At 41.3% G+C, this 23,446-nt stretch overlaps 1 protein-coding gene across 3 annotated transcripts in view; it reads left to right on the top strand.

Annotated features, from left to right (window-relative positions):
* fndc3ba (fibronectin type III domain containing 3Ba) overlaps window positions 1-23,446 on the top strand; it is a 106,605-nt gene that overhangs the window by 31,469 nt on the left and 51,690 nt on the right. For all 3 annotated transcript variants that reach the window (XM_044375436.1, XM_044375437.1, XM_044375438.1), the window contains 2 exons: window positions 248-323; window positions 19,949-20,025. In XM_044375436.1, coding sequence (XP_044231371.1) covers window positions 248-323; window positions 19,949-20,025 — 153 coding nt within the window. The remainder of the gene's footprint in view (window positions 1-247; window positions 324-19,948; window positions 20,026-23,446) is intronic.

The following is a 23,446-nucleotide window of genomic DNA, read 5'->3' on the forward strand; positions in this document are numbered from 1 at the left end:
TCTCTGTGTCCGCCCTACTCTAGGATCCGATGGTTATTGTGTGTTATGTCACATCTGCAAGCCTATTGGCTGCCCAGCAGAGTGTTTGTCCTGTTCTGTGATTGTTGGAAGATGGATGTATGATTATGGCATTATACGTGACTTTTTTTTTTCCTTAATGCCATCTGATCTTCATCAGTTAACCTCATCTGTGCTTGCTAATATGTGTTTTTTCTTTTTGTGTGTGTGTGTGTTTTTGTATGCATAGGTGATCCTGGTGCAGGTGAACCCGGGGGAGACGTTTACCATCCGGGCAGAGGACGGCTCACTGCAGTGCATCCAGGGTCAGTTCCTTCATATATTATTTTATTATTATATTAATGTTGCCTGGTGTCTGCTCCGATGTGAGTCACTGTATTTCCAGAGTATTTCCCATCAGTTTAATTAAATGCTGGTTTTTATGCTTACATAATATGGACTGAAAATGCAATGAAATAATGAAAAGACAAGAACTTATATCACTTTTAATTTGAATAAAGTATGTCCAAAAATGTTTGCAATTTGGAAAGCAAATAAACATGTTTACCTTGGTCAACTTCTTGAATACAGCTATGGGTGGAAGGTTTGCCACTTTCACTCTACCCATTGAAGGACTATACCATTGTTGTTCTATGTTATTGCCTAACTGCCTAATTTAAAGTAACACTCACTGCACATGACATTGCATTTAATGTTATTTCAAAACAATTAATTTCCATTTATTTCAGTGTGTTAGGGACAGGGAGTATAATGCTAGTTTTGATTTTTTTTTTTTTTAAAGTCATAATATTTTGTGTGGTGATGCAGCTGACAGAAAAGATTTTTGGAAGTGTATTTCCAAGTTTGCACAACGGTGCACATGTGCTCTTGCAGGAAGATTGGAAAATAAACAGGAAAATAGATAGGAAAAACTACCATTTGGAAGCAAGTCAGACAAATTTTCCACTTTTTGTTTAAAGCAAGAAGCTACCAAATTATCCTTTTTAATGACATCCATTATGATAACTGTTTTCCGGGTTTTTCCGACAACATAGCCTGGGAAAGCAAACTTCAGGGACTGTCTCTCAAATCTAGGATTTTGGAGCTTTCCACCAGCAAATGAATGCACAAAACCGGCAGTGCATTCTTTCAGCTGCATTACCAAACAACAGTTATGTGACATTTTAACATCAGACATTATGATCACTCTGATTAATCCCCTTTGGCCCTGTGATGGAAATTTTTACTTTTATTCATACTGTTCTATGAGTCACGTGTTTATACTTAGATGTGCATGTGCAATATAAACTTCTTTTATTTGCATAAATCTCGTGAGAAAGTGGTCCGACCTTCAACTTTTAGTTATGGTGTTCACTTCACATCCTCCCGGCAGATTGATGAGTAGACAGAACTCCTCCAGGAAGAGACTGTGATAAGGGATGCACAAAGGACCAACTGTTGTACAATGGTCACGGAGTGTTCTATAACATTGAGTGATGGGCGTGGCTATGACTATAAGAGTGTTTGATTTCGCTCTTTGTCTCACTGTCTGACTCAGACTTTGATTTCCATATGCATATGAAGTTGGAACAAAACTCTGACAGACGATCCCTCTTTGGGAAATCCATTTTTATTAAATTTCCATGACAAGCCTCTAAACCGATGTTTCAAAAATTGTAAAAAAAAAACCCAAAAACAAATTATGGTTTTGAAGATTGTCAGAAGTAATGTTAAAAATGCCTGATTTACATTAGTGTAAAACATGCAAAAACTCCAGAGTAGTCCTTTATTGTGGTCTTCTAAGAGAGCAGTCAATAATGCAGCAGTAAGGGTGAAGAAAAGGAAGCAGACGGGAAATGCTTGCATCTAAGCGTGTTATCTCCAAATTAAAAACCCCAGTTAAAAGCATCGTCCACTCAGTGACAGATTGGGACAGAGTGGGCAGCCATGGTCTCACCCTCTGGCTGCATCTGATATCAGTACATGAAAAGACTGGAAATGTAAGCCACTTAGAGGCTCTCAAAGACGGAAGGAGGTGGCAGTAGCACGGGAATTCCCCCAACTCTTGTGGAATCGCGTCTCACTTTGATGATGTCAGCAGAGTAAGCTGTTACTCAGAAACTTTGAAAGGGTTTCTTTGTTTTTCTCTCAGCCTCTCTCTCTCTCTCTCTCTCTCTGTCTGTCTCTCTCTTCCTCTGTCACTCTTTCTTTGCCTGTGTGTGAAGGTTTTCTTTGAGAGAGTGCAGTTTTGGCTCAGACACCGATCCCTCCCTCCACTGGAAAAAAAAAAAAACCCCACCACCACCCCGTATTCTATGTTCTAACTAATTACAGCCCGCCTCTTTTTCTCCGCCCGCCGTGTAATTCAATTTTTCCCTGAAATCAGACGGCTTGCCCCGGGCAGACCTTGGAGGCACAGATAAAGCCAGATAGATATAGTACGTGATAGAACGATTGGATGGATGGATGCAAAGATGCACAGATACAGTTGACAGAGAAATTTCTAGATATGGATGAGTGACTGGCTGATTAGATGAACGGAAAGATGGATAAAGGACAGATGAAAGAATGGTTTAATGTGTACAGTGAATAGATGAATGAGAAACCAGACACTGATTTGCAAAAACACACAGTATTGATGTAGTTGGGGTCTGATGGTTGTGTGTTTGTGTGTGTGCACTTGTATGCAAAATTTAGCATCAAAGGCACAGTTTGTATCTGTGTGTGTGCTGTTTTTGGTGCCTTTTACTGCGGTTGACGACACTTAATTGGATGGGGGGCTGGGGGTTTGGGGTCATGTTTGAATGCACATATTAATGTGGAGGGCCACACACGCACGCACACGCACACACACACACACACACAAACTCTTGCTCTCTCTCTGTCGCTTTCTGGAGGAGGTCACTGGGTTTAATGAGAGGTGGAGTGTGGCAGTGTTTTTTGAAGGCGAACTGAGTCGCTCTTTAGACAGAGACTTGGTGTGATTACTGAGACCTCAGAGATGCGTGTTTGCGCACGCTTGTGTATTTGTGTGCCTGTGTGTGTGTGTTTGCACTCTGGCGTACTTATGTGCAAGTGTGTGTGACAGAGAGCGAGATTACAGAGACCTCAGGGCACAACCAGGAACCAGCTTTTATATAAAGTAACCTCTGTTTAGCTGCTGCACTGCGGTGCATGCATGCAAACATGCACACACGTGCACACTCAGACACAGATGCTCTGCCAAGGCAGAACCAGCCGAGAGACGTCGACACAGCAGCCAAAAGAGATTCTTTCATATGAACCCTCTCTTCCTCCCGCCTCCCTCCTCTTTCCTTCTTTCCTCTCCTCCTCATCTGTCTGTTTCTACCTTAGAGCAAACCTTGAGCAGAAGAGAAACCATTGTATTTGTTGGATTAATGTTAAGTGCTGCTCATTAGCCACGCCACCGCTAAACGCTATTGGCTGGATTATGCTCTTTTATTTGGACTGAAACTTAACATAGAATTTTATTAAGCTCAACAAATTCCATAACCTCAGGGCCCATAAAATGCTTTCAGTTCTGCGCTGTGCACGTTCAAATAATTTATGTTTGCTCTTAAATAAAGAACATTTTGGAGGTAGTTTCAGTTCGGTGCTACTTCTATCAGTTATGTCAGAGATGTGCTTTATCAGCTCAGTCTTAATTGCTGCTTTCTTCCTGTTTGTCTCTGTGTTATTTTGCATCTACGACTCTCTCTGTGTTGCTTTGTGCCACTTTCATAGAAGTGAATTTTTGCCAGTATCAGCCTGCTAATTAGCATGTACTCTGTATGTGTGTGTGTGTCTCTCTCTGTGTGTGTGTACGTGTGTGTGTCTGCATGTCTCCATCCCCTGTTTAAACAGACTGACCTCTCAGTGCTCCGGGGGTCAGCTTCAACTGACCCCCCCACCCCCCACCCCCTCACCACCACCACCCCCCACTCCCACTCCCAGTCTCTCACCGTCTCATCGAGTTGCTCTCATGTATACACTCTTCTCCCTCCTTTCCCCTCCCCCACTCCCTTTCTCTCTCCCTCCCCCACTAAGACCATTCCCCTGAGCTTTCCCACACTCACATCAAAGGACAAGACTCTAGAGGGTGTGTTAGAGCACCCTGTTCTGGAATGTGAGTGTGTTAATATGTGTGGGTGTTTGTGTGTGTGTGTGTGTGTGTGTGTGTGTGTTTTACAAGGCTGTGTTGGTTTACTGTGTTGTTTGCTCTTTGTTGGACTTTTATGAGGAATGATGAGGCCAGGGGGTGAGGAGCAGGAAGCTGTGCCCCACCAGGGACGATGTGACATCATGAGGCCTGGGTGGCAGCAGCTACGCTTTCCGGCTTTGGTTGAGATTTAGCATAATCAACAGTTTGATTGGTTTGATTGTCACGATATAACGCATCCTCTTGCGGACATCCCAGAGGTCCTCAGTTCATTGGCCACAACATATGTAATCAGCTAGTCTCTTATCACGGCATGAAGAACTTTACCTGTAGATAATGTTGGCAGTTAATCACCTACTCACTGCATTTATGATAAACACATCTTATTTAAGATATTCCATGTGTCTACTAGAATCAAGTGTTTCTACTGTCATTTAAGATACAAGACTACAAATTAAGTCCAGTTGACACATTGCTACCACTTATTTTAAAGTCCCCCTTGAGTCCAATTTTCTTTTTCCTCTCGTTCCTTCACATGGATTGAACTCGAATGTAAGTATGTGTGCACAGAGTTAGATATTCAAAGGCTGTTTTCACATTCATCTCCTGAAAGGGGAAAGTTTCTCTGCAACCACCTTAAATCTCAGTTTAAGATATGTATATATGAGCGTGATTTGGGACATCACAAGTAGTCTGGAGTGATAGGTGATGCAGTATGCAACTTACACAAGTGTGATGTGGAAACTTGTATTGAGAGTTGACTTAGTCAGTGGAGTAAGAGACATCATGTGTCCAGCAGTTAAACTTTAAAACATTGAATGATATTTGCATCTTCATAGATTCTGGATATTTCAGTGATGGAGAACTAATAGATGTATTTTTTTAACAAGGTAATTGACTTTTTTTTTGCAGAAAAACCAAATCAGACAAGTTATTTTTCAAAACAGATTATTTTTATATGACCACGATCCTGGCTTTATATCTGAAGCTTGCTGTCGTGCAGAACGGTTACTGAGCTAGCATGGGAAATATGCAGAATGTAACTTGTTTTGAATTTTTGAAGGACAAAATTCTGATAGCGGAGTCACAACATACACTGCCATTTTCATAACCTCATGTTCTTATTATTCATTTCTCTTTATTAATTTGTGTGTGTATGTGTGAGTATTCCTTTGGAGATTAGAGGGAAATTTAATTGGCTGCAGATGTGTAATGTCAAACCAAACAAATAACTATCTAAAAACAAACAAATTAGTTTATTTGGGCTATTTTCTCATAGATAATTAACCTAATTACAAATTTAAAAAATATTCTATTATTGAATTTTATTGATTACCCGAGGGTGTTTGTGCTCTCTGCTTTTCCTACGCAGCCTGGTTTCTGTCTGTGAATGCAGAACGTGTGGATGATGAAGTCTGTACAGCTGCATTACTGCAGTGACATAATGGGAAATGGTCAGCTGCAGTACAAGTTGGCCAGGCCATTTTTCTGACAAACAATGGTTATGGTGGTCAGTGTGACCTCTGTGATGTGGTGTCTGCACCAGCTGTGTGCACATGCTTCTTTTGCGTGTGTGTTTCATCTGGACAGAGCAGAGTGTGAATCATGTCAAGGTCTGTGTTGCGTTTAACCAGCAGATGTGAGCTGTTTGTTTGCCCTCCGTCTTTGTGTCGCCCACTTTCTGTCCCTCTGTGGGTGCATCCTGATTCTGATTCATATCTCACGCTCCTCCAAAAAAAAAAAAAAAATCAATCAGGCCCGCTATCATTAAAGATGTTCCAGTTACCTTATTTCTGCTCGGCTAGGAAGTCTTTTATTGGACCATTGGAAATGCTTTAGTAGTTTGATGCTGCAGCTGATCCACATCACCTCAGCACTGCAGTTTTGTCAAATCACTGATGACAGACGAGACAGAGCAGCGACACTCTTTGAATATCATTCTAGTTTTTTAGATTTTATTTGTTTTTTGATTCATAATGCTGTTATACTCGGATGTTTTCTGAATGTTGGTCTTATGACAAGGAATATATGTTTATAGAGCACCACAAAAATACAGTATTTTTTGTTGTTGTCATTACCGTCTGTGTTCTTTCAGCAATAAACACATTTTAATCGTCTATTGCCATCATTTCCATTCCGTTTCAGTGGTGCAATCAATCACAGCCAGCCAGAGACATCATAGTTCAAATGTGCTGTTTTTTTCCAAAATGGCCAACAAATTGTTTTTGCACATTATGAGACATCATCATAATCTGTAATATTAAATAATAAAATTATGAGTGAAAAAAAAATGCACATAATTAGATGGAAAATCCTTTTCAGCTAGCAAAATGGTGACATTTATTTAGTGACTGATCACGTCACTTTAGATGATGCTTGACTGGATAGGATGTCTCATTTCACTAATTTTCCTCCCTTGCATGTCTGTCTTGAATTTTTAGATTTTTCTTCTATGACCCAAAGAAGAAAGGACAGGAATAGTAGAATTGGGTTGCACCCTGTGTTTTCTTCCCTCCTAAGTGTTTTCTACTAGGAGGGGAGCCTCTATCTCTCTATCATTTAGTCTCTGTGTCCATTTCTCTATTTTCGTCTCACTCCGTTTGCCTCAGTCCCTCCCTGCCTCCGTTGGGTGGAGGATGCTGATATTCCTCTCGCTGGCTTCACTGCATCACTACAGAAGCATGCTGAGGTTCTCTTTCTCCAGCCTTCTGCCTGAGTGTGCACTTCTACACTCCAAGCCTTTTGATGTAAATGGAAATAGCTGGTTGAGAGAAATATGGTGGAAAGTCTCGCGGCCTGTGTTTATACCAAGCCAGATGGCTCTAAACAAGCTGAGGGAGAAGACACAAATACACTTTTCTCAGAAAGGCTTAATTTAGAGTACTGTTTCTGATGGTCCCGTTGCTGCTTGTAACCAGAGGGGGTTGTTTTAGGAACTTCTTCAAAGCTGTCTTGGAATCAAACTCCTACCCGTATAGGGCAGCGTGACAATCAAACACAATTATTGAAAACTACTGTGCAACTGGAAGACAGCGTCTGATGTCTGTAATCCAGTCAACTAAACAATTTGCAGTATATGTAAAATGCTCAAAATATTTTAGCTTTGATGTGTTCTGGTCCCTATTTTGTAAAATTAAAAGGAAATGGATTTATATTCTTCAACCTAAATGTGTAGAAAAATGTGTGCAAAATGTTTGCATGTGTGTCTGTCTCCTCTGTTTATGTGTATAAATGGCACATGCTTTTAGCCCCAGGCATCATGAACCCATAACCAATTTAATGTGTGTTGCATATTTATGCAATGCTTTAATTGTTTGCAGCATGTGGCCTGTCAGACATCTTTATGTTCACCTTTACATCGCTAATGTTACACGTGAACTGGTTGATCATATCAAAAATATTGTTGTGTAAGAGTATATAGATTTTATCCACATCCACAAACCAGCTCCTGGCAAGCCAACCGCTATATTTTAATGTTGTCTGTCAGACTGGGGAACCATATCCAAAAGTATTGCTGTAGTGAGTGTTTAAGGATAGGTTCACAGTTTTTCAAGTCTGTCCTAAAACAAAAGTCTGGTGCCCAAATGAACATACACATGTTTTTCTTACTGTAATCATTGCTTCTGCTCATACTGACCATTAAGAGATCCCTTTTATAATACACTTTCGCTGTAAGTGATGGCAGACAAAATCCACAACACTCTTTCCTTGCAAAAAAAGTGTTTTTAAAGTTTACTTGTGACTTCAGCCATCTAAATTAGTAAAAAAAAAAAAAAATTCAATATCTTCCAAAGATACTGTCATTTTAGTGCCAAATTCCTTGTTTTTGTTACAATCTTTCCACTGCAGCTGGACAGGAAAACACTGTCTGTCTAGACACAAATAAGGATTTTTTTTTTCCTAAAAAGACTGTAAATTAAGCCTCATATTATCTTCAGATAAACTTTTAATTTACTTTATTTAACTTTTAAATAATTAATTTTTTGCTCAAAATGAGGACTGTGGATTTTGTCCCCCATCATTTACACTGTAAGTCCATTGGAGAAGATCTTATAATGGTCAGTATGAACAGGAGGAATGATTGCAGCAAGCAAAACCTGTTTTAATGTCCCTATGGACACCTGACTATTGTTTTAAGACAGACTTGAAAAATTGTGAACTTATTCTTTAAGGCTCAAACAGCGATGTCTCAGTCTAGTATTTTTAAGAGCTAACTCACCACTGTAGTTTTGTCCCTCCGCTCTCTGTTTAAAATTGCTTCAGGTTGATGTCTGCTGAGTCTGTATTTATGGAATATACTTTGTATTGTTGTTGGAAAAAAAGGGAATGAGAGGAGGGTGGGACACATGCAGAGTGTGAGTGCATAATAGAGACATCCTCCGCACGTGTGTGATGTGTGTTTGGGTGCATGCATGCATCTGTATGTGTGCGGGTGTCTGAAGTTTTAACTTGACAGCCAGGAAAGCAAAGGAAAGGAAGATTTTTTTTTTTTTTGCAGAGGATTTACCTGCAAGATTTTATGTCTTGGGGCCAGCTGTAAAACTGATTGTGGGGGTGTGTTAAGTGTAAGTGTGTGTGTCTTAATTTTGTGTTATGTCCCACTGGATTTGGGAAACTGGTCACCATGGGAACGGACTCTCACTCCAGGTGGTGTGTAATGGAATGTGGTCCCTCTGGGCACAGTTTGTGTGCGCATGTGTGTTTGTGTGTGGCATACCTGCTGATTTCTCTTTTTTTTGAGTATTTTCCACTCAAATGTACTTTACAAGAAACAAAAGGACAGAGAGGATTGGCTTGGTTCATTTGGCACAAGGTAGTTAAGAGCTTGACTTCAGTGTGCGTGTGTGTGTGTGTGTGTGTGTGTGTGTGTGCTGGAAAGAGAGAGTTGATTGTTGTTGTATGCCCTGCCCAGTTCTCACTTATAAACTCAATGCCCTCACACAGTAGGGCATGAAGAGGCAGAAGGAGGAAGGGAGGGAGGAAGAAATGGAGTGGAAATAAAACGACAGAATGAGTGAAGGTAAATAGAGGAAGAGAGACAGAAAGAAAGAAAAAAGAGGGATAGAGTGAGAGAATCAGACGCTACATGTCTGGTCGTGTCTGCTGCCATGCATTCCGGGCGAGGCCACTTCCTCTATGCAATGACCCCAGCCACCCCTGTGCTGCTGACTTGGTTTGGTCTGCCAGCTCCGGGGAAGATTGAATTCGCTGTTGGGACTAGCCCACTCAGGGGCAACATGGGGGTGGGAGGGGTTTGGGGAGAAGAGAAGAGTGGGCAAAAACTCTGGAGAATACTGTGTCTGTCTTTGTATGTAAGACTGTGTGAAAGTGGATGTGTGTGTGAACAGCAGCTGTGTAGAGGAGTGCTTACAGAATTTTCCAGAGAGAGAGAGAGAGCGACAGAGAGAAAAAGAAGGAGAGCTTTTCCAGGGATGAAATTCTTGGCTCCCTTGAAGCTCAGGGTACAGCTGGAGCACTTTTCCCCTCCCTCCGCCCTCATTCCCTCCTCCTTTCCCTCTCTTTTTTCTGACCTCCTTCACTTCCTCCCTTGCTTCCCTGTCTCTCCTTCTCTCTGCCTGTCGTGTTTCTATCTTGTAGTATTTTTAAAAAATTTTCTCTACCTCCTCTGTACCGCAGCTTCACTCCCGTAACTTCAGTTTTGGTGATTTGCGTGCTGTTAGCTAAATTAAATTAAACTTCAATGTAACACTCGAGGGCCTTTTAAAAATGTTGACTCCTCTCCACATGTTGCTCATGCTGCTTTTCAGATTAGATTCAGTTAGATTGGATGAAACTTTATTGATCACATGGGGCTGTGGTAGCAGTGAATGGTATTGGGATACATCAGTGGTTCTCAACCTTTTTGGTGTCAAGGACCCCCAAATTGATACACATCAGGCCGTGGCCATGTATTTGATAAGATGTAGTCTCAGGGATCCCCATCAGATAAGATTTAGTTATTCCATAACTGTCTGTCATAACTACACTGTAGATTGGCAGATTAACAGTGAAGAATGTGAAACCTATGAAAAGAATACTCATTCTTATACATTCTCTCATCGAGCTAACGTCTATTTCAACAAAATTAAAATACTCCTAATTTTTCTGGGGATCCCCTGGAACCCCCTTAAGGACACCTGGGGGTCCCCGGACCCCAGGTTGAGAACCGCCAACACCAAAGAAGATTAGGATTTAAAAAAGAGTAAAGCAAATGTTCCTGGATTTTTGAGCCCTCCTGCACAGCTGCGTAGGTTGCACATGTGATTGTTTACATCATGGGTGTTTAGATTTCACAGGGAAGCCCCCCTTTTTTTTCTGTTTCCCTGATCTGATTGGATAGGCGGAAGTGTATGTCGGTCAAAGGGAGGGCCTAGTCAATGAGGTTGAGGAATGATCAGAGGGATTTTTAGAGAAAAGGTTGTGATATTGATCTTAAAGACAAGTTCATTTTACCATTTTCTCTCGCATATACACTCAATCTCCACCATATCTACACTTCCTTACTTGTCTGATTATCCCACAGCATCCGACATACACACACACACACACACACACACACACACACTCTTGTACAAACACATATACAAAAACAGTAGAATTCAGTTGGGGAGTGGGGGAAAGTCCCTGCTAATCTAGGACTTCCAGTGTTGCCTTCATCCTTTCCACTGACATTCACACAACTCCTGTTCTCTTCTGTTCTCCTCTGTCTTCTTCTGTTCTGTTCTGTTCTGTTCTGTTTTGTTCTGTTCTGTTCTGTTCTGTTCTGTTCTCTTCTCTTCTTCTTCTCTTCTTCTTCTCTCCTCTTCTCTTCTCTTCCTATTTCTCCCTTCACACACTTTCTCTGCTCTTTGTGTTGGACACAAACTCAGTGCTGTTCAGACTGTGACTCATACACTAGGAATGCCCCACATTAACATGTGGAGAGATAGAAGGAGGAGAGTGAGGGGAGGAATGGTGAAGAGTACAGCTGGGTACAAAAGTAGCAGCTTGGGGGAAAATTAGTAAAACTGAGTAAAAGCATTGCTGTTCTTTTAGTAGGTCAAGGTTTGAGAATTTGTTGCATCTTGAGGATTCAAGGGAGTGAGGGAAAGAGAAGGGAACGAGGGAGGGATAGCAGGAAATGATTATTAGACTCTGAGTCTGTTTACACACCAACAGCTGTTGCACTTCTTCGCTCTCTCTCTTGTTCTCTCACTCTCTCTTTCCCTCTAGACATGTAGAGTTGATTAGGGAATGGATACAATGAGTCATCAGTGTCTGGATTGTGTATATTTGCGTGTGCACGTGCATGCTTGCACATGTATGTCAGGAGTCTCACATACGCCTGTCTGCACGCGTGCATGTGTGTGTCGTGCATGAGCGGCAAGAGTGATAACTGAAGTATGTCACTCCATGCAGTATGTTGCATGGTTACCAAACTCAAAACAATTATATCTGCAGACCTGAGAATAGCCTCATGTGATAATACTGGAAAAGGGCAAGCTAGGGTGTGTGTGTGTACTCTCGTGTGTGTTCAGTAGTTATGTCTAGATGTGTAACTGTATCATTGTCTGTGTGTTCGTGTCCCATTTTGGTGCGTGATGTTTGTGCCAAGGTGACCGCGATTTCTGTCAGTGTAAACTATTCAAATGTCAATGTGTTCCAAAAATCAAGTGTGTGTGCATGTGTGTGACAACTGTGTGTGTGTGTGTGTGTGTGGGTCCATGTCAGCATGACATCTGACGTGTATGACGGTCTTTATGTGTGATTGTGTGTGCATCCATGTGAGACTGCAAAGGTGTCTGTGTGTGTGTGTGTGTGTGTTTTTGCGCATGTTAATCTTGAGAACAAAGCATGGCTGGGGCTCAGTGTCCCTCCAGACGTTACGTTGCTCTCTTCTGGAGCAGACCCAGCACCAGAAGTAGGTCGGCCGACTGCGCCCCTCCTCTGGGTGGGGGAGAGCCGGAGAGAGATCTGGGCTGGGTGGAGGTATGGGCTATCACCCTTGCTAAATGCTGAACACTGAACAGATCAAGGCTTGTATGCTTAATGACCGTTCATACAGGATCAGAACATGATAAGATTAATGTTAAAATCACATTTCGAGAAATTTAACCCTTTGGCGCTAGTTGAGATTTTTTTCCCCCCAATGAGATGTAAAACTATAAGGTATATGGTCACTTAGAGGAAAGAAATTGTTGCAAACTGTCCCAAAATGATTGAAAGTATCCAAATTCACCAAAAGCATGGGGGTTGTGTGTTGCACTAATGATAATCCTAATGTGTTAAGTGTTTTTTTTCCATAAATTGGGTGTATCACATTTAGGAGCAAACCTCTCCATCTGGAATTAAATCATTCTCAAAAAATAAAAAAAAGAGCAGGAGTGTTTGATTTATAATAACTTCCACATATTTTGCACTGCTCTGGGGCTATTGAGTATTAAACACTTCAAGTGCTGCTGCTGTCTTGGCCGGTTCTCCCTTATAAAAAAAAAAAAAAAAAAAAAAGAAAGAAAATAAACACACTTGAGCTCACAGGGACTAACCTGGATAAATAAAGATCATACAATAAATACATTTCAAAAATGCCAAAGATTCTTAAAGTCTTTAGGAACACCTGGAGACTGGCCCAGACCTGGAGAGACTGGCAGCTCCGTATTAGAGGAAACACTATTGACTTGGAATATAAATCAAGCACCACATGAGGGCTTTAAATGTTTGAAAAACATTTTAGATTTATGAAGTGTTTATGTGTCCACCTACATAAAAACATTTTGAAATGATTGATAATAATGGCATCCTCGGTTGACGAAATATCACTTTTATTGACTGTATATCAAGACATTAGTGACTGTAAGTTGAATAACAAACCCTGTGTCTTTTTGTTTTTGTATTTTCTTTGCAAAATAGATATATAAGACATTTAGATTTACAGTTTTCCCCTGAATCTGATTCCAGATAGCTCTTCGGAATCACAGAGTAGAAACTGGACAACTTCCATGGTAATTATATCTGTAGAGACAGTGTAAAAGTTGAAAAAGCAGAAGCAGGTTACAATGGGATTTAATCCCCTAGTCAACTTGGGAATGGGCATCACAACTACTGCTACTAACTCTGGGCAAACAACCAGAGATGGACTTTAGTGCATGTTCTGTCTGGCAGCAAACCTCTCGATCATCAGACCCCCATACAGCGTTTGGCATGGAAGGACAAGCAGCATTTTTACACAAGTAGGGATGGAAAGCTTTCTTCACTGGTGTTGCAAAAGGCTTATTACTTTTGTTTTGTTTTTTTTCATAATCTGCATGAAGGAGAGTGTGCTTAATTTGAAATATGAGTGCGAGCCAGTGGGCTAATAAAATAGAACCCTAGTTTTACAGCCCTCATAGTGATTGTTTCTTCTTCAGCTTTTTAATATGCTGATGTCAGACATTGATGAAGTAGTCATGGCACTGATTGTTTCATCAGCTTCATCAGCACAACTGAGAACAAATGTTTACTTATGATACTGTTATGCAACGTTGAGCTCGGAGGCTATAAGTTGAGGGGGCACACTCTTGAGGAATTCGCTTACACATACCTGTGTACACACACACACACACACACACACACACACACACACTACATACATACAGTAAGACCCAGTGTGCAAACGTAGCAACTCTCCAGCTTATGATTTACATTCCACAGCAAATCAGCAGCTCACTCAAATTACAGACTCGTCGCACAGAACACAGAGTCAGGATCAGAGGTGTGGCTGTGTGTTTTCTTTCTCCACATGTGTATAGGCGTTTGTTACATCCATATCTAGCACATCAGCTGTGTGTGCACTTATGCATGTCCGTCTATGTGTGGGTTCATGCATGTGCTAGGTACTGCGTCATTTTGCAGAATTTCTGTGTCGTTACTGAGGGCAGGGCAGCGCAGGAAGTCCTGACTTCCTCCTCCATCACTGAACCTCACCCTGCCCACAGCAGAGATGTCCGCCGGACTTGACTCACCGGAGATGGACCAGAGGGCTCTCTAGTGTGTGTGTGTGTGTGTGTGTGTGTGTGTGTATTTATGTGCATGTAGCATCACATGTTTTTACAGTAACCTGGGATGAGTATATACAGTACACTGTGCTATTTTAAAGTTGTCTCCCACATTTCCTGCAACTGTAGGCTCTTGCTCTTTCTGCCCTATCCTCCATATCCTCTCTGTCTTTTTCACTGCACTTAGCATCATGCTCCACACTCTGTCTCTCTTTCTCTCCTTTTTTTCTCGCTGAGCTTCTAGTAGCTATATTAGTTGTCTAGATCTATGTCTAAGATCTATGGGGATTTGTTTCATTTTTATATATGACAATAGGCCGTGCTCCTCAGTGTGTGCCGTGCTCCACAGTGTGTGTGTGTGTGTCTGTGTGTGTGTGTGTGTGTATGTATTGGCTAGGCAGTAGAGGAAGCTGTCGTGGGAGTGTCTCGCTCTTGGAGCTCCGAGGACAGATAACATTACCCTACTGATGCTTACATAACTTCCAGGCAACGCCACGTCACAACTGACCCAGACACACACACACACACTCACACACGCACGCACGCACACATGCACACGCACAGATGCACGCACACATGCAAACACAGACTCATACAAGAATACAAATACCCATCTAGATCGGACAGCTTCCTTCATGGGGTTTTGATAGGGTGTACAAATCGTGTGTGTGTGTGTGTGTGTTGTACTTTTGAGATAAGGATTTTTTTTTTTAAGCTTGTCTATTTAGCACTACTATTTTTTTTTTTTGTCTGTGTGTTTTTGGGAAATCCATCTGAGTCTGGTTGTTTTGTATGTAGGTCAGCTCACAAACAGGCTCCTTTGGTCTGATACCAACACCGCACACACACATGCTTTCCCAAGAGGGTCTGTGTTTCCTTTCAATGTGGTGACCACATGTGCAGGGCTCATGAAGGGAAAAAGAGAAAGTGTTTCATGTCTTTCTAGAAGCTGAATGCTACTCCCATCTGATAGACAGAACACAAGCTGATACACACAGTCGGCCTACAGTACACACACTCACTGTCAGCGCTGTTGATCGATAGGTGTGTATGGTTGTGTGTGTTTATTCAGTATGCATAAGTTAATGCATGATTACGGATATAAGTATTTGGGAGTGTGTGAGCGCCGGACTCTGTCAGTGTTTGAGTGTGTGTGTGTTGTGCTTTGGGGGCCCAGTCACAGCTGTCTTTGACAGCTGTATCATGAGAAACATCTGATGAAATGTTGCATCATCTCCTCTGTTTTTGTATGTGTGTGAATGTATGTATGGGCAGCTGGACGAAATCCCAAGGATGTGTTTTTTTTCGTTTGTTTTTTGTTTTTATGAATGAGTCAGTATAGAAGAGTTGACCATATGAGATTATCTGCTTGTCTGGGATTGTGTGTGTGTGTGTGTGTGTGTGTGTGTGTGTGTGGGGTAATGTATGAGACAGGATGTTTACCATGAACATGTGTGTATATTGCAAGTGTAAATCTTTGGCGACAAAAGTTTAACTTTCTGAGGTGAGGCTTTAAAATTGTATATATGTGTGTGTGTGTGTGTGTGTGTGTTAGATTAGCATTAAGATCTTTTTTTCCAATAAAGTTGGGGATCAGTGTTGCCCTATATATCCACTTTTAATTAATTTTAATTATGTATTTCGTAATGTTTTCACATTTTCTTAATTTGTTCTGTCTTCTGGTTCTTGTTGCTCTTTTTCCTTACGAAAACAGTATTTTTCCATTCAACACCTGTCTGTCTTTCTTCTCTTCCCCCTCTGTGTGTCAACGTTATGTTTCGTCTATCTTTGTTACATGCAATACAAAACACAATTTGTCATCATTCCTGTGGTCCCCCCGGTTTCCTTAGACATTGGCTCCCGAACAAATGCGTACACACGTCACTGACCGCCAAACGAACACACATTTGACCACAGACCTCATGTCAATTTCGGTGACCTTCGCAATAGGATGGTTTAGTCATAGATGTGGTTTTGATTAACTCTTGCGGGCTGTACAGATAACAAAAGAAAAACATAATTACAGTAGTTTCAGAAGCCGTACTTTAAGATGAATTTTACATGATGCCTTTTAACGCTGGTAACATTGATCACTATACATGGCATTTTACACATTGAGCCACCTGATTGGATTTCACAGGAAATATTCTGGCTTGGCGCACTGTTCTCTCTGCATGAACTAAACAAAAGTTAAAGTTGATCATAAATAATTATTACATATTCACTGTTAGCTCTTAAAATAGGGCAATATGGTTGAAATAAATACTCATATGTATACATTATTCAGTATATATGAGGCAAAATCACATTTAAATCAAATTGATGTGCAATGCAATGAGCTATATTCCATTAATGTTTTACATTTTATGCATTGTTGATGTTTACAGGGGGGGAAAAAAACGCTTGAAAAGTGTAAAAGAAAACTTTCAACAGTTATTTTTCATTACACTGCTAGAAATCATTAATTTAGACTGATAAAATGATAACACAATACGGTCGCGCCTTCGTGACACAATACAAGTGAAAGTCAATTAATGATAATGTTGAATTATCACTCAGCCTGGAGCTTTTATCCATTTCCTTTCTTTTTCTTTTTTTTGAGAAATAGTAGCATGCAATTTCTGGGACGGGATGAATAATAAGTCACATCCACTTGTGACAGAAATGTCAGGGTTTATGTGATATGTGGTCCAACTATAATTATGAGAATCATTGGCTCTAGCTGAAGCAGAAGCTGCTAATCATCTCGACACAATCCTCATTTGTTGTTGGCAACTACTGTAAGTAATCATTTTTAAATACAAGTGTAGTGAAAATGAACTATTACTCATTTAGTCAGATACCCCTTGGATGCCTCTCTTAAGGGCCAGATTACACATGACTAATGCCTCGTAGTGGCTCAGGTAGTACAGTGATGTCATCCCACATGGGGGATATGACCTCATAAGTGATCTCTGACCTGACCTCTCTGGCAGTCGGAAGCGGAAGGAGCAACAGATGCAAGATGAGAAGGGGGGGAGAGTGGAGTGGATTTTGTTAGTCGAGTTGTCTGGGATTCCAGCAGGATTAGGCAGAGGAAGTCGTGACTCTATTTGTGGCGCTTAAAGGGCAAAGCTGGAGGCTGAAGACCAGAGAGTGACGTTACCATAACGTGGATTGTGCACCACTCACTTAACTTCCATATACGCACACACACACATACGCACTTACAACCGCTCAAACACACACCTACTGTACAACTGCTTGATTATCATCAGCTTTTCTAAATGGCAGTCAGTCTAATACTATATGACTTACAGCAGTGTGTGCATGTGTGTGTGTGTGTGAATGTGTGTGTGAAGGGTAGTAGGACAAAGAGTGTCTTGTGTTTTGGGTAGGGGTTGGGGGGTAGTTGGGCCTGTTGGGTCCAGTCCTGGGGGCCAGAGATGGGAATGCTCAGTGTGTATGTGTGTGTGTGTGTGTGTGTGTGTGAGCAGAGGAATGTTGCTGTTTGCTGAGTGAAGAGCACAGAAGCAGCAGAGACTGTCCAAACACACGTCTGTTTGCCAATAGTGTGTGTGTGTGTGTGTGTGTGTGTGTGTGTGTATATGTGTGTGTGTGTGTGTTTGAGGGAGAGAGAGGGCAACTGAGACACAGAGAGAGTGTGTATTTGGGACAGTGTATGAGCAAGAGGGAAAATGTGCTATGAGCAGTGATGGAAAGAGGTTTAGAGGAGCACTGTATGTCTGCGGTGTGTGTGTGTGTGTGTGTTCTCCTCATGCTATGACCTTCTACTCAATGAGGACTTTCATATCCCTCTAGTCTCCATGGTAGGGGAGCAGACAGGACTGAAAGAGGTCTGTCTCTCCATACCTGTGACCTACTCACACACACGCTACTGTAGCCCACACTGCAGACTTTGCCCAGGTTGTTTTTGTGTGTGCGTAGGTGTGTGTGTGTGTGTTTACTGTACTGTTACCTGTTTGTTTGGTTGATGAGTGGTGGGTTGAGAGATGGAGGGATAGGAGGAAAGAGGGAGTGATTTTTAGTAGGAAAGAAGGAGAGAATGACTTAGGGGAAATAAGGAAGCATGAAGTGAGTAATATTTGAAATGAAAGGAGGGAGTGAAGTGAGTAATGGCTGGAAGAAGGGAAAGAGGGGAGGTTCATGCTGGAGGAATTTCTTAAAATGGTTATTGAAGGAAGGAGACGAAAAAAGATGGAAAGAAAAGGGGGATCGAGTGAGTTAGGAAGAAGAGTGAAAGTGGAGAGGAAGATGGAGGGATGAAAAAGCTGAAAAGTGGGACGCAAGGATGGACTGAGAGAAGGAAGGAAGGAAAGGGAGGAGTGTGAAAGAGCAAGGGAGGGATGAAAACAGGAGTTAAAGGGTTGGTTCACCTAAATTCCAAATCATAACAAAGAAATACTTTCACAGTGAGAAGTAAATGAGATAATGAAACATGTTTTTTTTTTTTTTTTTTTTAATTTGGGTGAAATTACCCTTTAAAGGAGACCAGGTTTTAGAACATTCAACTGACATTTGACTGGTGGCAACATGGACAGAAAATATTAGCGTGCCTTCATGCCTGCATGTGTGTTTGTAGGTGATGAGGCCCATCTGTGTGTGTGTGTGTGTGTGTGTGTGTGTGTGTGTGTGTGTGTGTGTGTGTGTGTGTGCCGTGTGATTTATTCTGAGGCCAGGTCTGCCTCCAGCTGTCCCAATGGGGTCCCAATGAGTTTACCAGCCGCAGACCTCCATCACGGAGAGAGACGGAGGAAGAGAGAGACTGGAGAGATTTGGAGGGGGGGGGAGGGGGGAGATATGGATAGTGGAAAAGTTAACATCAATTCAATCTGCTAATTCTATTTTTCTTGCTTCTACTTCAGAGCAGGAATTTCTTTTTCAGCGAGTGTTCTTGTGCCCTTATGTGTTGCACATACATCTATCTTGACTAGGCATGGGACTGTATGAAAATCCTGATTCACAATATTATCCCGATAATCATCTAAATATGCTTAAAACTCTCAAAATGGCACTAAAACATACTGGAATCACTTCACCTTACATGTTGTTGTTTTATTGCATCACAGATAGAACACACATTTTTTAGTGAACATCATTTTTTAGTGAAAAACAAACAATCAAACAATGACTGGAAAGATGCAGGCTCTCCTTTTGGCAATTCAAAATAAATCAGGAAATCAATATAGGACTGTATGTTAATGAGCTAGACAGTTTTTTTCAAGTCATTCGTGAGGATATTCACGATTATTCCGATACACAATTATCCCAGTAACTTATCATGAGTGTTCTTTTATTGTCTCACCCCTAATCATGACATTACTGTTGAGTGCAGACATCGGCTTCTGCTACCACCTTGGAAAGACTGACTTACTTTAAGACTTCGCTCATAAAAGTTGTTGAGAATGAAATAATAAACACACTATTGGTTGATTGAGTTCATTTCATGATTTGTAGGTACAACAAGACACTTAAAAACTAAACTAAGGAAGGATAAATCCTCCCAGTCTAAAGTCATTTGTTGACTCTGTAGATGACTTCACTCTAATATGACCATAATCTATTAATTCACCTTTTGAGATACTGGTTAATACACTGGAGTGAATGGCTTTGTAAAACAATATGTTAAACATATGTGTCACACTGCTCTGCCCTTCACCGTGTGTGGCACTGTGTGTTTGTGCCCCTGCATGTGTACTGTTGACTGACGAGTGTAAAGGAGAATTTACTCAAAGGTGAGCTGCCTGGTTAAATAAATAAATCTCCTCCTCTTTTGCAGGTCCTGCTGAGGTTCCCATGATGTCCCCAAATGGGTCAATTCCCCCTATCCATGTACCCCCAGGATACATCTCACAGGTTTGTTTGTGTTTGTGTGTCCTTTTTTTCATTCGCAATCACAGCCAGGCACAGAAAGACACACAAGTCCTTCTTATGCCATCTTGTGATCTAGTATTGACTCTTCAAATCATATTTTTCTTAGTAACATAGGCATAAAACCTGCTAGCGAGGTGAAATAATTTAAAATATTTCCAATGCAAATATATTCTTTTTTTTTTGTAATTTTGAAGGTCATCTGTGCAAGTTGAGTAGCCTGCCTGGTTTGTTTTAGCATACTGATGCTTGTGTCCTGAATTTTTTATGCATCATTAGAGAAACTGATTGCATTAAGAGATTTGAGGCAAATACGAGGTACAGCAGCTGCAAATGACACGTTTCTGTGGAGCAGATTTTAGCTGTTAGACTTGTACTGTTTATTTTTGATGAACGACTACCAGAAGTCTCTCAAGTGGTCGTCATTAAAGGGTAGCAAGCATGAATATGATGGAAGACAGACTATTTGTGGAACGCTTGCGCACGTCAACCTGCACAGAAAGCATGCACCGGGCATTACACTTATCCTGGCTGTTGTAGATCAGCAAAGAAGTAACCAAGGCGACCTCCTCCCCCAACAGAGCACCGAGTAGGAATGTGCTGAATTTTGAGTGTCAGGGGGGCATTTGTTTTTCTGACTCTCTAATATGTGTATGACTGTGTTCTCTATCTGACCTGATCTGTCCTCGTGAAGATAGGAAGACGAGAAAAATCAAGAAGGGTTTTTTAAGTTTTGCAAGGTTTCATTTATCAACACAAGTTCATTGGACTGTCCTCAAAAGCATAGTTTTACAAATACTTCTGCCTGTGGTGGGATTGTGTTCTTATGCCAATGGAAGTCAGGTCATTGGCTCACCGTGGGTGTGTGTTTGCCTGTGTGTGGGTATGTGTGTTAGTAGGGACTCGGCCAAGTGTGAGCGGGAAACACTGTCACTCTTACATAAACAAGGCCGATAGGGGAGACAGGCACTGGGTGGGTAGGTCTTTTGGGGGGTGAGGGGTGGAAGAAGGGATGGATGGAGAAAGAGCACTGCGGTGGTGGAAAGTAGTGCATTGACAGATGGATTTTGCACATGCGTGTGTGTGTGTATGTCCTTGGTGGTTTGTGCTAATGGTTGCATTGTGATGGTGTGTATGTCCCTTCCCGCATTATTTGGAATATGTGTGTGTGTGTGTGTGTGTGTGTGTGTGTGTGTGTATCCTTGCCAGGAAATGTTGCGTGGGCATGTGGGTCGGGTCCACATGTACTCATGCAGGGACTTTGCCCTTGTTTCTCTGTAAACACTCTGTTTTTCTGTGGATGAGGGGGAGATTGGGGGGCCTCCTCTTCCTCCTCCTCCTCCTCCGCCTCCTCCTCCTCTTCTTCTTCTCCCCCTCTCTCAGTTTTTCTCACTCGGATTACCCTCTTCCTCCCCTCCTGACCCTCTTTAATACTCTCTCTTCTTTCTTTCTGTCTGTCGTGTTCTGGCACTGAGTCTGTTGATCCCCATCTTGCCTGTCAGTGTGTGTGGGGGTTTTGGGGTAGTGTTATTTGGTATGTGTGTGTGTGTGTGTGTGTGTGTATGTGTGAGAAAGACAGACTGGTGGTTTGTTGTTGTTGTTAGGGACCAGCAGATGACTTCCCCTCACTGCAGGGAGTGTGTGTTTGCTCTCTGCTTGGAATGCAAGCCTGTGAGTGTCTGAATAGTTGGAATGTGTGTGTGTCTGTCTGTGTGTGTGTGTGTGTGTGTGTGTGTGTGTGTGTGTGTGTGTGTGTGTGTGTGTCCTCGTCCGTGAATGTGAATACATGTATGGAATCTATGTTAATTTGAGGCAGTTCTTTGAAACTGATGTTATTGAAATCTGCAGACCATCTGATGACAACATTGCAGAGCTTGTTTTCATCACTTAAAGGGCCAAAGCATCCTGTTTGCGCAGAGTCTCAGATGTTCAATAAATTGTGCATTTTTTTCCCTCTCAATAGTTGTATACTTTTCAAATGAAAGGACACCTGCTCTTATGAAATGATTGACAGCAAAATAGTCTTAAGGTGATAGCCATTAAATAGCCATTTGAATTTTTAACCCTTAAAGCCTGACAGATGCAATTTGCATCCAAATTCACATCCCTTCTTCTCGGTTGAATTGCTCGTGAAGTATTCATCGCAGTGATCAAATTTAATCATGGTTACAATCTGCATACAGCTCTGGGTCCATCTCCACATCCGTTATTATTGTTTGATTTACTCATGAACTTCTCATTGCATAGATATGCAACACTTATCACAAAAAAGGGCAGAACCGGAGCTTTGCAATGAAGCTAGTCACATATTGTACATACTGAAGTAATCACATCATGAAGACAGATCAAACTTCTGCAAAGAAATATCCTCTCTAATTTCGTCAGCCATTTTCACACTCCTGTTTTCGGTTGAATAAGTCACAAAGTCCCTATTGCTTAACAATGTACTGCATATCAAAAGAAACAGCAGAACTTACCCTTTCCAATGATGCTAGTTGTTTCTCTGAGTGACAAAGCCTTGTCAAGTAATCTGGTATTGAAATCACAACAAAATTTCTGCATTGTCTCCATTATAGGGCTGACATTACATCCCACTTTGCATGAAAAATAAACACAAAATAAGGTATTTGCTTTTCATTGCAATGATTCGAAAGTTGTGGTCAAAAGACCTGTGCAGGTCACCTGTGTGCAGATAGGCTCATGCGCACTACGAGTATTATCATACCAAATGATGGGAGATCTGGATAGCCTTGACTGTACTGAAAAAAACAAGATACAGCATGTATAGCTAGCCCTGATAATGACCAAGATAAGAGCTTAAAAGTAAGTGAAGGTAGTGAAATTACCCTGAAAATAGCCTAGGGCTCAGAGGTTTAAAATATCTTTTAAAAATAGATATAAACACTTAAAACACACTAGAATTTTAAAGGAATAGCTTGACATTTTGGAAAACACTTTATTCGCTTTCTTGCTGACAGATGAAAAGATTGATAGCACTCTCATTTAACTCTTGGCAAGAAAAAGATTAGGCATATTTCCCGAAATGTCTAACTGTTCCTTGAAGCCATACTTAGCATTTTGCATACATGAAAAAACAGTAAATCATAAGCAGAAACTAGAGAAAAATAACGCTGTTGATCCCCTGTTATTAACTTTCAATGAATCAAAATGAATGGAATTTTTTTGTGTCATGTACCAAATGCCAAATTAAAACTTGGTAATGAAACACAAACTGGCTCCTTAACCATTTTGAGCAAGCACCACCCAGAGAAACCTCTACATAACAATGTGCATTATAAAGCAATCACAAACTGGGTGTAGTTAACCAGCGTAACATGATATGTGGGTACTAAAGCATGTCCCGCTGCCATTTGGAGCTGTCAGTGTGCAAAACTTCCAAGTGTAA

The sequence above is a fragment of the Thunnus albacares genome, chromosome 15, assembly GCF_914725855.1.
Source record: "Thunnus albacares chromosome 15, fThuAlb1.1, whole genome shotgun sequence".
Taxonomy (NCBI): domain Eukaryota; kingdom Metazoa; phylum Chordata; class Actinopteri; order Scombriformes; family Scombridae; genus Thunnus; species Thunnus albacares.